The sequence below is a fragment of the Aptenodytes forsteri genome, unplaced genomic scaffold (genome assembly GCF_000699145.1).
Source record: "Aptenodytes forsteri isolate BGI_AS27 unplaced genomic scaffold, ASM69914v1 Scaffold217, whole genome shotgun sequence".
Classification (NCBI taxonomy): Eukaryota; Metazoa; Chordata; class Aves; order Sphenisciformes; family Spheniscidae; genus Aptenodytes; species Aptenodytes forsteri.
The window spans coordinates 1,446,345-1,460,076 of record NW_008796222.1 but is presented as its reverse complement, the minus strand read 5'-3'; the positions used below and the strand labels follow the sequence as shown (position 1 = coordinate 1,460,076).

Here is a 13,732-nt window from a genome sequence, read left to right as displayed (position 1 = left end):
CATAGAAGGCCACTAGGTTGGTCAGGCAGGAGTTGCCCTTGATGAAGCCATGCTGGCTGTCTCAAATCACCTTCCTGTCCTCCATGTGCCTTAGCATAGCTTCCAGGGGGATCTGTTCCATGATCTTCCCAGGCACAGACGTGAGACTGACTGGCCTGTAGTTCCCCGGGTCTTCCTTTTTTCCCTTTTTAAAAATGGGGGTTATGTTTCCCCTTTTCCAGTCAGTGGGAACTTCACTGGACTGCCACAACATCTCAAATACCTTGAAAGTGATTTCCACTCCATTGTTGCTTGACAGTGTATGTGAAAAAAGTTCATGTTTCCCACCTAGTACCTTGCAGATGTGCAACCAGAGCATAGAAAAAAAAAAACCAGCCTCATATGACCTGCTTTAACTGATGGTAATTAACTCCTTTGTTAGTACTATTGAATATCACAAGAAAAAATCTTTGCCTTTTCCTCATTTCTTTTAAGTATTAATTCTCAGTTATCTTAATAACAGGTAGTAACTCCCTGGCAACCATCTGACACTTGCTCGTGTAATCTTTCAAACAAATAGGGCAAAGAGTTAAAGCGCTGTCTTTTTCCAGACACTTCTAGTAGTTCTCTGCCTTCTTGCTCTCCTTTTAACAATTGAAAATGTTACATGCAACTTTGCTTTACTACTAATAAAAGATTAGTGAACTGAAATGTTGTTACAACCTTTCAGCCCATTTCCAGACCATAGGGGTTTGAGGTCAAAGCTGCAATAACATGTTTGATCACTAAAACCTTCAGGTTTGAAACAACAAAACTATGTCCTGATCGCTAAACAAACAGAGCTGCCAACACTCAAAATTTTTCTGCAAGTTTTTCTTAAATCAGAAGTCCTAGTTTTGACCAGGTCAGTCTGTCTACTTTTTGACATGTATCCTGGTGTACAATAGCTAGCAGAGCAAATTATTTCATTTCTCAGTCTAAAAGGCTCAAAAATCCCTTTCAGTTTAAAAACTATTTCCTGGTACATTCATACTTTCCTGATTAAGAAAGAGAGTCCTCATTTTTCCCCAGATACCTGGGATCAGTGAATTAGGTATAGTTTTCTCTTAACTCAAAACATAACTCAGAGCTGCTTCCATCTTCTTATTTTTTTTCTCTTCCATGAGAAATATAAGTACATGCTAATATTCAAAAAACTTCCTGAAAGTTTTCTTGGCTCATTTGGCTTTGAGTGATCAATGTGTTGGCAGTAGCTCCGTACATCTAGGGTGCAGAAATGAGAAGCAGAGGCAATTGCTGTCTGAAACTGTTGATGTTTTCTTCTGTGCAGCAGAGGAACTGAGCTGCTGCCAGTGCTTGGAAGAATCTGCAGAAATAGTTGTGATAGACATTACATGTTGCTCTTATTCCTCTGACTTGCGGAAACTAGATGGCTGCTGGCATGGGGAGATACTGCTGCCGTTGCTGACTGCTGTCATGGGAAACAGTTTGTCCCCCTTTTGAGCTCCCTGGGGATCACAAGCAATGGTTTGGAAATCCCTGCTCAATGACAACCATGTGAAACTATGGTTTGTACTGCTCAGTCTGTACTCTTTATGGCAGAGTTAAAATATTTTGCAGATAAAGTCCCATCTAACGGTGGCACATTGTAGAAGGGACAAATCTTACAGCAAACACCACCTCACTGCTGCATGAGATAGCCAAACAGAGGGGAAGCAGTGCAGATGGCTGGGGAAGCACTTGTACAGCAATGGAAAATGGTGTGGAGATACCCAGACTAACAATGACTGAAATCTAGGCCAAGGCCCACCTAATAATAACATTTTCTATGACAGCTAACAAGCTGCTGACAGCTGCTGCAGGGTGCCTGCGCTGGCTGGAGTAATGATGAGTAAAGCTAAAGCTGAGAAACTGGAGAAAAGAAAGGGATAATAGCTCAACAGACCAAAGCTACATTAGTAAATATGTCTTATACCTTATTCTAAAGGTTACTGGCAAGTTTGGAAAAACTCCAATATGACAAGACTGAAAATACCAAACTCATTATCAGGGCTTTAAATGTCAATTTAAGCATGAGTAAAAACAAAAATCACCTTGGTAGACAGTTAGTAACAAAACACAATAGATTAGGATGTGTATTATATAGAGGAAGCCAGGGCTGATAAGCTTTGGGTATTTACGCCAGTCTTTTACTACTTTGCTCCTTACCATACTAACCTAAAAAAGTTTGGATTGCTTTTAACAAGTGTACAAGAAGCAAGTATGCAGGATATAATGCTGAAAGTAGCAATAATAATAAATATAAGTGCACATAATGGGAAAAGGCACATCTTTATCTAGATGCTTTAAGGCTCCAATCCTTTTCTTTTTATGTTCACAATCATCACTTGAGTTTTGCTTTAGCCTGGGTGTAGACTGTCTCTTGGTGTTCCTGCTCTGGTTGGCTTGGGAAACATTATGTAGACTTTGTGATCTTCTGAACTATGTGCCATCAACACGTGCGGTTCTTGTATCCTTTCTTCTTCTGGTGTTCCCACTCCCAGACATTCCTGTTCATGCCTCATCCATACCAATCCTAAGCTTTTTGCTACCGACGTCTACAAGTTCTGGTCTCAAGAGCTTTTGAGTTTCTGTGCAGTGGACCTTCATGGCTCTTCATGGGGCTAATGTTTCATTTGGGATAAGAAAGGCAGCTCAGCTGATGTTAGGGGCCCTCTGCCCCTTTACCTCATTGCAAGTCACTCTCTAAGACTGAACAGTGAAGGCTGATCCCTGCCCAGGCTACAGGGGCAGGATGCCTCTCAGAGGACCTGTGAGACACAAAGTCCCAGCACAGGACCTTTAAGCTGAAGCAGGCGGTCTGTTCACCTGAAGCTTTTGTGGGGGTTGCAGTTTTGTGGAAGTGGGACAAAGCCAGTTTCCTGGTGGAAATTCCCTGTTGCTCTGATAAACACAGCAGAGCCCTGGCAAATCAGAGCAATAGATTTAAAGGTTGCTGTCACCCAGCTGTCTGAATCTGAGGTTTTTGTTTCTGTGACATTGTCTTTTAAGAGAGATAATGCCAGCATGCTTTGTTTTCTTTTCACCTTGCTCTGCTGCCTTTGTTGCTTTTTCTTCCTTCTTTTCAGGTACTGCTGCAAAACAAAGATAAGGTTTAAGTAAGATTTCTACTCAGAAGTCTTGCTCCAACCGACAAAGCTTTTCTTAAATGCTTACAGATTACTTTGAGGCAAATGATTTAAAAGATTTGCAACCATGATATACCTTTTTTCCCCTGATATATGACTACATAATAAGAATTTTTTACCTATCTATCTTAAAAAGAAAAGAGGAAAAGCAAACAGGGAAATTTTTTCTTTCAGAAAATAAATAGCAGCATTGTCTTCTAGATCTCAGGTGCAACAGAGGCTAAACTGCAGGGCATATCGCATAACGGAGGAGAAAGCAAAGCCAGAAGGTCTCTACTTTGCCACCCATGTAAGGGTTCCCCATGCGAGTGTGGTTTTCTGTTTGCACCAGCAGAAACCTCCGCTCTGCATCCCTGACACAGCAAAATACTTCCACATAGCCTAAATTTTAAGCGTGTAGTTAGTCTCAAAGAGGATAGTGGGCCACAGTTAGACTGTATGTTACAGACACCTAACTTAGTCCTTGTGAATACTGCGATTTCTGCGTGCAAGAGAGAAGAGTGAGCCAAACCCCTTGTGCAGCAGGGCTGCTAGACATTTACTGATGCCAGGGGAAGCAGTTGTAACAACCCAGGTCAGGATGTCTGGACATATCCAACTGATTATTCGCAAGCTTTAGCTTGCACAGTTCCTAAATTGATTTGCACAGCTTGAGAGACAAGGGACAGAGATTATCTGTTCATGGCTCCATGCTAAGGATTAAATAATCTAAGAGGAGGAGGTGCAGGAAGGAATTCCTCCAGACTTTGCTCTCTTAGGAAACTTACATAAATATGGGTATCTTTTATAGTTTCTGACAATTTACATGGCAGGTTTGGCAATGTACAAGATTTCCTGTAGATTACTGAATATATTTAGGACAACATATATATTTTCTCATCTAATTGAATTATTCAGGGTTAAGTCTTGCAAATATGTAAACATATTTGTTTAGCTGTAAATGGCACTGCCAACACTTCACTTTTTTAAAACCAAGCTTTTGTAGCCATAATTTATAACTATTATGCTGAATGAGAAGACTTGCTTTAATTTAAAAAAGGTATCCTCTTACAGTGTTTGAGACAAAAAAAGCATCACTAAGAAAATAAGCTTCACTGTCATTGCCTAGTTTAAAAGTAGTGCAAAGAATAAACAATCAGCATAAATGGCAGGATATAAAGCAGATGGTGAAAATTAATTTACATCAAATGACTGATAAGTACAGAAATGTCTTTGCAGCTACAGAGTTATCAGCACATAACATCCCCTCAGCTTGTTATTTCAACCTGTCAAGCACAGAAATAATTTCAACACAATGTTTTATTACAGCAAATCACAGTTGTAAATTAAGAGCTTGGCTTTTGGAGCCAAGGTAAATACTGAGGGTCATGTTCTGTTACCATTATTTATGCTGAGAAATTCAGGGAATTCAAAGGACCTGCGAAGTGCCTCCAGGTGTGCTCGCTGTTCTTGGAGGGATGTCCTGGTGGCCCCACTGGGGCTGGACTTGCAGCCCAGGCAGCAGGGAAGCCTTCTGAAGCTGCTGGGCATGATGGCCCAAGCAGGCCAAATGAGTTAGTAAGCTATGGCCTGTCTGCAATGTCTGCAAGTGGGCCGGAGGCCAAAAGAAGGATCTTGTGTTCCCAGCAGAAAACCTTTCCTGAGGTTCAGTGAAATGTCAGGTATGGACAGATGAACTGCTTCACATTGAGTGGGATGGACCAACTCACACACATCAATCACTCCCTTGCCACTTGCTCTTGTTTATCCCAGGATGCTGTGGGGTGAGCAGGTGTTTGTGAGCAAGCTCCATGAAAACAGTGAAATATTGCACCTCTGCGCCTCAGTTACCTCAGGTAACTTATTTTATTGAAGATAATCTTCAGTTTGCCTGAAAATCAAGTCCAGGCTGAAAGGATGACTGACTGGATCCACAGGGAAAAAAAAAAAGTGAGTACTTCGTTTCTATCCAAGTACCTAACTTTGCATTTGTGTTGCTTGTCATAGAGAAAGCCAAAGAGGAGCAAAGTCCCTTCATATTTATTGTAGATCTCTGCTATTAACATCCATGTTACTTAGGCCCAGATCATCAGGGCTACTTAAATCAGCAATATACTAGATACCTACATGCCTAGATGAATCTGGGCATTGAACCCTGCCACTGAGCAAACCAATATCACAGTGCTTCAAAAAATTTTGCTGAAGTGGTCAGCATCTTGAAGAATAAGCTTATTTTAATATGGAAAAAAGGGTATGAAAAGGGGCACCAGAAACCACTTCCATATGCATTCCAAAATGTATTTTTAATGTCTAAAGCTGCAAAAGCAGCTACGATAAGAGTAAAATGAATTCTTGAGAACTGTTGTTTCCTCCAAAGCATGTTTATCCTTTTTAGCTAAAACTAAAGCAGTTTTCATTTGTTTAATTTCTGAAAACCAGAATACTAATGGAATAAAAATTAAAAGTATTTTCTGGATACTGAACTGCAGGATAGAAGAGCAATACAGCTTTCTGAGAAGATCAGGTATTTAGAGTCATCAAATTCTTGTGGTGGTGGTAGACCACGAGTGCAGTTACGATGAAGGAACCAGCCATCTTTGAGAAGCGTTGAGGCTGCTATTTAAAAGTAACAACCAGTACTATTAATAGTATTCTGCCTATTAGTGCATTCAGTAATGCTACAATGCTTCTGTGAGTGAGTGTTTGTAAAGAAGAACTTGCTGAGACAGATCAGAGCTTTAGTAACTTTTGGGAACTGCCAAGTAGCATCATCTGGACATGGCAGAGCAGTATCTGGAAGGACAAACAGGACATTGCATTATTCCCTTTGTTTTTTGAGAAGGGAGGTGTGAGCTACTTTGATGATGCTGAGAGGTCTTTTATCATCAAGGTTATAGGTGTCACTTTAAAAGTCTGTATACATAGAAAGCCTGCACACACAGAGTCGGTTTTGGTTTGTTTGTAGTAGAACAGGGACAATTTTTCTGACTAGCTCAAGATTTCATCCCCTCCACTCAGCATTTTCAAAGTTATTGCCACTTTTGAGTGATAGCCTGAAAGATGATCTCTTTGTAAAAAATGGTCCCATTGCAAGTGTTCCCGATTTGAAAAGCTGATCCTTTAGCCATATGACTTAAGTAACATGGATGTATTATAATTTTCTCCTCAGCAGAATATCAGGCGTTTAAAAAAAGAAAACAACAAAAAAAACCCAGAAAACCAACCAAAACCACCAAAAAACCCTGCCTGAAATAATACAAAATAAAATGAATGCACATAAAGGCAAATTTGTCAGGAATCCATATTTTCAGTAAATTCTAGTTAAAAAAAGTAGATGAAGTAAATGGAGTCTGGACTCCCCTTTACATTTTGTCATTTCTCAGCAAAATTCTTGACAACTTGGCATAATGTAGATCAAATGGATGGTTTTTATAATCATTGTTTCTCTGATTCCATCATGAGTTCTTTGGAATCAAATGAGGAAGAGCTCAGCAGACACTGTTTTGTGCTGAAAGTAGCCAGGAGAGCAATTAATCTGTAAAATATTTCTGCAGTCTCAATAGTTGTAGGCTACAATCAAATTTGTCAGAATATTTTTATCACAAAAGAGTCAGGTTGCATAACTAGCATCCATATCAGAAATATGCATTCCAAAATGTCACTGATTTTAAAGCTATTTTGAGACGTTTGCTCAGTGTGAAGGAAAGCTAAAAGAAATCATTCTGACTGGAGACAACAAACACTTCACTCACTGAACCCTGAGGTCAGAGGCAAGAGCTCCTCATCGTGACATCACTAATATCAAGAAATAGTGAACCTAAGAAGTGTCTGTTATGATTTAGGAACTGTTCTGTTACACGGAGAAACAAAAAAATTCCCTGCCACGGTGGCATTACAGAACATTTTGTGAGAAAATTCAACAAAACTTCATATGAGCTTGATAGTTCATCAGACGTACAAGCTAGTGGGAATGGCCCAGACCTCCTTCTATGTCAGCAGATTATTTTTTTCAATTACCAAAGAAGAGAATTTCATCAAAAGCCTCACTTGTTTTCAGAACAGGACTGTTTGTCTTCCATGAATATACTTAAAAATTTTAAAATTTGCCAACAGCTACTGGATATTGGAAACCACATTGCACCCAGAGAGCTGCTAAGTCTAAATGGAGTGATAGCAGAAAAATGGGAAATAAGTAAGTAAAGAACAGCAATAAAGAACAAATACAGATTGAAAAGCAATGGTTTTGTTCAGACTTAGTGAAAGGTATAGCTATTAAAGACTACTAGAATTTGTCTGTCATCGTAAAAAAATATATTTAGAAGAAAATAGCAGCATTCCTTTGTGTTTCTTACTAAGAGGCAAAAGGAACAGTTGTAACATTTCAATATAAATATCATTTTTCCCCTGGAGTAGAGGCTATGTTTGAGTTTCAAAACTAGCAACATAAAGTTAAATTTAGATCAGTTGTTAATAAGTTATTTTTCAGAAATTGACAATTACTCCAGAGCTAACATCACCTATTTCTGTTTAATAGGGATTGGTGACTGATTAAAACAATGTTGTTATTTACTTAAATACTGGAGAATAATTTTGGGTTCAACATTAGGCTGATTCTATGGTAAAACTAAGATGGCTGAGACCAATATTTTCAGTTGTGAGACTGCTCTTTTGACAACAGAAAGAACAGAATGATTCTTGTTTTATATAACAGAAACCTACAATTTCTATTTATCCTTAATGAACTGTGAACTTCCTATAAATTTTTTTCAGATGCCCCTTAATTCAATAACTTATAAGGAAGCGTTCACTTCCATCCTGCAAAATGTTGAAGACACAATGAAGACCTATTACATATACAAATGTTTACTTCTTATCTAAATAAATATGAAACATGGTATTCACTAGAAAGATTTGAGGCTACTCACAGCAATAAAGCATAGAGGTAAAAGCTCTGCTTTTTCAAAAACCCTGCTAATTCTGTTTGTAAACTTTACAAGTGAATGAAACAAAATAACTTTTAATAAAAGGGTAAATATAATCAGTGGAAATAACAATTTCAAAAGGTATATGACAACATTTCCCAGTAGTGGCCAAAGAAAACTTCAGGTTTGCAGAAAGGGACTTAATTCTGCAAGAAACAACTGCTTCACTTCTTTTCAGACCCTGACAGACACAGGCTTGGCAGAAATGGGTTCACAGATGTTGAAATGTTGACTTCATATGCCTAGTACAGCGTTACAGAAGAAATAATAATGTATCAAAAAGATTTGCTCAGAGGCTTCAAGCAATAGTGGAAAGCTTTATTCAATCACCCGTAGCAGCAAGGCTACCTTTATTTTCAGCTTTGGCTGTGTAGAATTTGCTAAAAATGCAAAAGCTTAACTCAGCATACTTTTTTTTCCTTTAGGTTCTCTGTTTTGTCTGGTGGGAGTACAAAGAGAATAAATACCTAAATTACTCTGGTTTCTGTTTTGCTCAATACAATTAGCTGCAGAGCAATGATAGCATTATGAATTTAGCCCATGGAGCAGGGAACTTAAAAACATCCAATAAAGGGAATGATGTATCAGCTCTGATTTCCTTACATTAATCTCCACAGCTGTGATTCTGCAACCCTTCCTCATGCTCCAGAAGAGCACTCTACTGCCTTGCAATTCAGCCTGATTACTTGTGTCAATATTTACTGGTTAATGTGAATGAGGCTTCAGAGATGAACTCTAAAGTAAAAGAAGATGCTTGAATGATATCAGGGTATTAAAACCTGGAAATTCTCATTTCCCTGCCTTTGACTTGTGGTGGACAGCTTGGAGACCACAATTCACAAGTCTGAGCAGTTGATACATGCAGTCCCATTTGTTTGAAAGGGAATGTTTATAAAGCAAGATGGTCATTGATATGAATAAACATGGACTGAGAGTGAAGTGCAGTTTGTAACTTGCCATCCCATTTTCCATTTGCGTCTAGGATACAACTGGCACCTGTAATGTTCTTGAAGGCAATTTGGAGCTAGTACCTTGCATTGTATATATGTAAAAAGTCAGACACTGACACGAAGAATTAAATATTTGCTCAGCTCAAACTTAAACCCTTGAGGTTTCTCACCCGTCCCAGTTCCCTGTGCCTTCAGGAAAGGAGCAACCTTTGGAGCAAGCACTGATGCTCCCACACCTCCCACCTTCTCACATTGGCAATTCTTGTATGAAAGGAAGAAAAAAACCTGTTTCACTGAACCTCACTGTAAAACTTCCTGGACTCAGTAAAGAAAACAACTGTTCAATCACTGGGTTTGTGCTGCAGCTGGACTGGCAAAAAGAGGAATATTACTCTTTGTCTCATGACTCTATAGAAGATTGGTTACTTCTCCTTTCTGCCTTTCACAAAAACCTTATGGTTTGAGTTAGGGTTAGAAACTGAATTTGATATAGTTGAGAATTAGAGTTTGTTAGTCTATGGACAACTTGGGGAAAAGACACCTGTCTTCTAGAGGTGTTTTGAGGTGCTGCAAGGAAGGAGCCATTATAATTTAAAAGGTCCACTTTGTTTTATTTAAGTCACACCTGTTAGCAGTTTTGTCACAAGAAGCTTTTTCATTAACAGTAGAGTCAACGTGCATTCTTCCATTTCAATTTTAAAAACAAATAAAGTTACCCACCTTTTGACTTCAGAGTTTCCACAGATGCTGTAAAATAAAAGAAAACATTCCAGAAAACAAGTTTTGCAAATGCATAAAGAAATTAAGATTGTTCCTAACACCTCTTCCCTTGGTCAATATGCTACCTATCTATGCAGAGCAGGCGTTCATTTTTTTATGCAGAGGAAAACTGACACACACATATGTTGTTTGTTTGGATAGTCTCGTGGCAGATGACTAATTAACCTGCAGATTAAAAGCAATGGAGAACAAGGTCAATAGGTAAGTTATATATGGAGCTTCAATAGCTCCACTATTTTCAAGTAACGAGGATGAGAGAAGGAATAAAACAGGCACATATCAAACATAGGGGGAGGGTATGAGATAGAAATCTTTAAACAACTTCAATAATTTGAGGAAGTTAATTTTTTTTTTTTTTTTAGTTTATTGAAAATAAAGCACAGAACTCTTCTAGTATTGATACAGGGGAAGATCCACTTTCAAAAGTCTTTCTTGAACATGTATTTTTTTCAGTTTAATTTGTTTATTATTCTTCATAATTGCATTAACTAAATACAAATTAATTGAACTACCACATTTCTCTTTCCTCATTATTCACACCTTCATTCTGAAGCACTGTGACAGGTTTTTATGCAATAAAAAAGGAAAAATTCATTTTTCTATAAATTCACTCTCTACTGCAGGTATTTTTTGCTCAGAATTTATATCTGAGAAAATAGAGTCATCTGATGAATGAGTCATCAAGCCTGGCTGTAAAAGGAGTTGAAAATCTTTATGTTTACGTACTGAAATAAAAAATTCTCACCCTCATCATTGTTCTTCTCAGCAACATTTGATCAGTTCTCAGTTCCAGAAGACCAAATGGCTGCATGTCTGCTCCACAGCCATTCATTTGCTGAAATATCTTTGATTAAACCAACAAATCTTTATCTCTGGCTTCACTTTTTTTGTCCCTTTACCTAATCCTGTCTCAACCTAAAATCAAACCAGATAAATGAGACTCTAAAACTTACTGTCTTTCACAGGTCTTACCAGGTACTTTTATTCCTTTCTTTGCTGTTTTGGCTGTAAAAACAAACAAACAAAAACCAAATATTGACTTTCACATGAATTAATTTAAAACATTAGGACAATTGAAAAGCAAGATAAAAAGGGGAGAATATTCACCAGTTTCCATAATTTTTTCTTTCTTGTGTAGTTCTGAAAAAGAAAAAAAACAAGTACACTTTTCTCTTGTAATATTTTGTTTCGTTGCCCTGGACAATCATTTTCATGTTACTAGTGGCTGTTGGATGTGGCATATTCCTTTGGACTCTCAGTTCAGGTGAGCCCTTCCCTACTTTCCCGCATGTCAAAATAAAACCTTTATTGTTGTCACCAGTCTCTTCAAGCGGTTTTCACACTGCACAAACAGAGTCAGATTAGCTGTTAATAATGGACGCCAATTTAACTCTTACAATAAGGTGTTAAAAGGAAATTCTAGCAACAATGCAGGTTAAAATATCTGCAGTTTTACTTCAGGGTGGTCTAAATGGAGGCCTGTGAATCAGCCCTATGTGCCTCAGGACATCTGTGATACGGTCCTTGCCTTTCTTCCCAGATACTGGAGAATAAGCAGAATATCTGGTCCAGCCACTGCCACTCTACAGCCATGGGAGAAGGGGAGGGGGTCCTGACCTCTTTTACACAAATACACAGCATGGGGGAAGCCATGACCCACAGCAACTAATCACCAAAACAGGTCCTGGGACCTGAAGCTGAAAAGCTTCATCCACCTAAACCCTATACCCTCTGGCAAACTATGACTGGGATTTACAAATTTTTAATGGTAGTTTCTGTAACAGCTCTTTCCATCTTGCCAGCATGTGCTTCAAAACCCCCTCAGAGAAGGAGTAGGTGGCCTACCAGAGAGAAGAGGGAGAGACTGAATGTGTCTCTCAGAAAGTGAGCATGATCTACCAGCCAGGGCTGATGTTCACAGTAGCAAAAATATAGATAAGCTTTTGCTGTCTGCAGATGCTTTTAAACAGCATGTGTAAAGGTTCTGGTGTGCAGGTTTGGATCCACACAGGCACATTACCTAAATTCAAGAGTATCTGAGCTGACTGATTAAAAAATAAAGACAGTCTCTATTAAATACATCCATTTGCCCATGTTTGTTCCTTACCAGTATCTGATGATTATATTTTCTCCGTAATTATTATAGGATATATTTGTATTAATGCTGTAGTATATAGTTGAAGAATATTAATGTTTAAACAGTTTCCACTCTAGAATCAAGATATAAAGTTCCATGTTCAAAGTGATGGTGAATGTTGTGCTCTCACTAAAAGCAAGCTTATCAAAACAACACCCCCCCGCCGCGGTGGTGTGCAAAAAAAAAAAAAAAAAAACCCTGCCAATAGAAAATTAAATATGTTCATCAATAACCTTAATACGAGTAATATAACATTAAATATTAATTCATAATCAATATTAATACTGAATGCACAGTGGACATCTAAAAGAGGTATACTCCATACAGAGCTATGAAAATAATTGATATTAGAAAGGACAGGCTGATCTGAAATATGACCCCCCCACACGATTGCTAAGTTTTAAACAAAATATGTCATTGCTCCATACTCCCACTCCCAGTATTGAGCAACGCATGTAGTTCTATCTGAAATAAAATATTCATTTTTGACTTTTTAAATCTATCTGAGGAGCCAGCTTATAAATATTTTAAAGCAAAATGTAGTTTCTAAAATAAAGTTTTGCTGAGTTCTTAGAAAAAAATATTTTTTTTCTGTTTTTACCAAAAATATTGATGAAATTTCATCACAATTTCATAAGCAATATCTTTCAGCCAAAATGTACACTTTAAAGCATCAAGACTAGTTGACTGAGATCAGGGACCCAGCTTTAATATTGTTATATAAAGCACATTTTAATGTATTTATTATATAACATATGTATTTAAAATATGATAGGTGCTTTATAGTCACATTGTAGATGAGGCATGAGATTCAGTGGAAATGGTCATGAAGCAGATTGATGTGGTCAAAGCAATGAGCCAGGAATATGATTTTCTCAGCAATATGGAAAAGTGATAGAGCTAGAGAGTGAGTTGGCATTAAACAGTTTATTGCCTGACTAAATCTTCTATTTTCTTGATGGCATAATGCCTTGGGTGGCAATCCTGGTATAGGTCAAGGAGGAGAAAGATAGCACAAAGCGAGAGGACAGAAGTTTGGGACTCAGTAGTTTGGCTGACTCAATGAGCTTAATCATAACAACAGCTGCAGCTTTGGTTTTGTGTAGCCCAAGTGCTCTTCAGAGTGTCCAATTTCATATAGATATTTTAGGAGTCATTCTGCAAAATGAGAATTGCGATTGGTTTCATGGGGTTTTCTGTTTTGCTATTGCTCAGGACTGCTTCCTGGAAACTGAAGGAAATGTAATTCTGACTATAGTGGTTCTGAGGCAATTATTTTTCCCTCTCATTTTAAGATCTCTCAGCTCTCATGAGATCAGGGAACAGTATGACATTAACAACACTCAGCAAGTGTTTTTGCAAAGTATAAAATTTTCGATTTATTTAGCTTTATTTCCTGTTTTTCAAAACTGCAAGCATTAAGGAAGTTCTATAGAGCTTCTTTTATAATAGTTTTACTTCCAGAAGCATACGAAATAAAATCCTTTCCCTGGGAAAAGAAAAAAAAAAAAACACGATAGAATTTGACATCAAACATTTCTGGTGAAATCTGACATGTTATGAAATATCAGGTGGATTCCTGCTCTGATATTTTAATGGAATGAACTGAAACCTTTCATTACATGAGCCATAAGCTTCAGGAAAGTTCAGACCTAGATCTTCCCTTTTTGTTACAGGTTATCATTGCTTGATCTCAACGTCTTTTTTTTTTTCTTTCTTTTTTTTTTTTTTTTGTTA

General features: G+C 37.8%; 1 protein-coding gene across 1 annotated transcript in view; it reads right to left on the bottom strand.

Annotated features, from left to right (window-relative positions):
• LOC103907073 (triadin-like) overlaps positions 1-13,732 on the bottom strand; it is a 77,112-nt gene that overhangs the window by 10,402 nt on the left and 52,978 nt on the right. Inside the window, exons 6-7 of the mRNA XM_019474608.1 lie at positions 9,799-9,825; positions 3,066-3,113 (exon numbers count right to left, since the gene is read on the bottom strand). Coding sequence (XP_019330153.1) covers positions 3,066-3,113; positions 9,799-9,825 — 75 coding nt within the window. The remainder of the gene's footprint in view (positions 1-3,065; positions 3,114-9,798; positions 9,826-13,732) is intronic.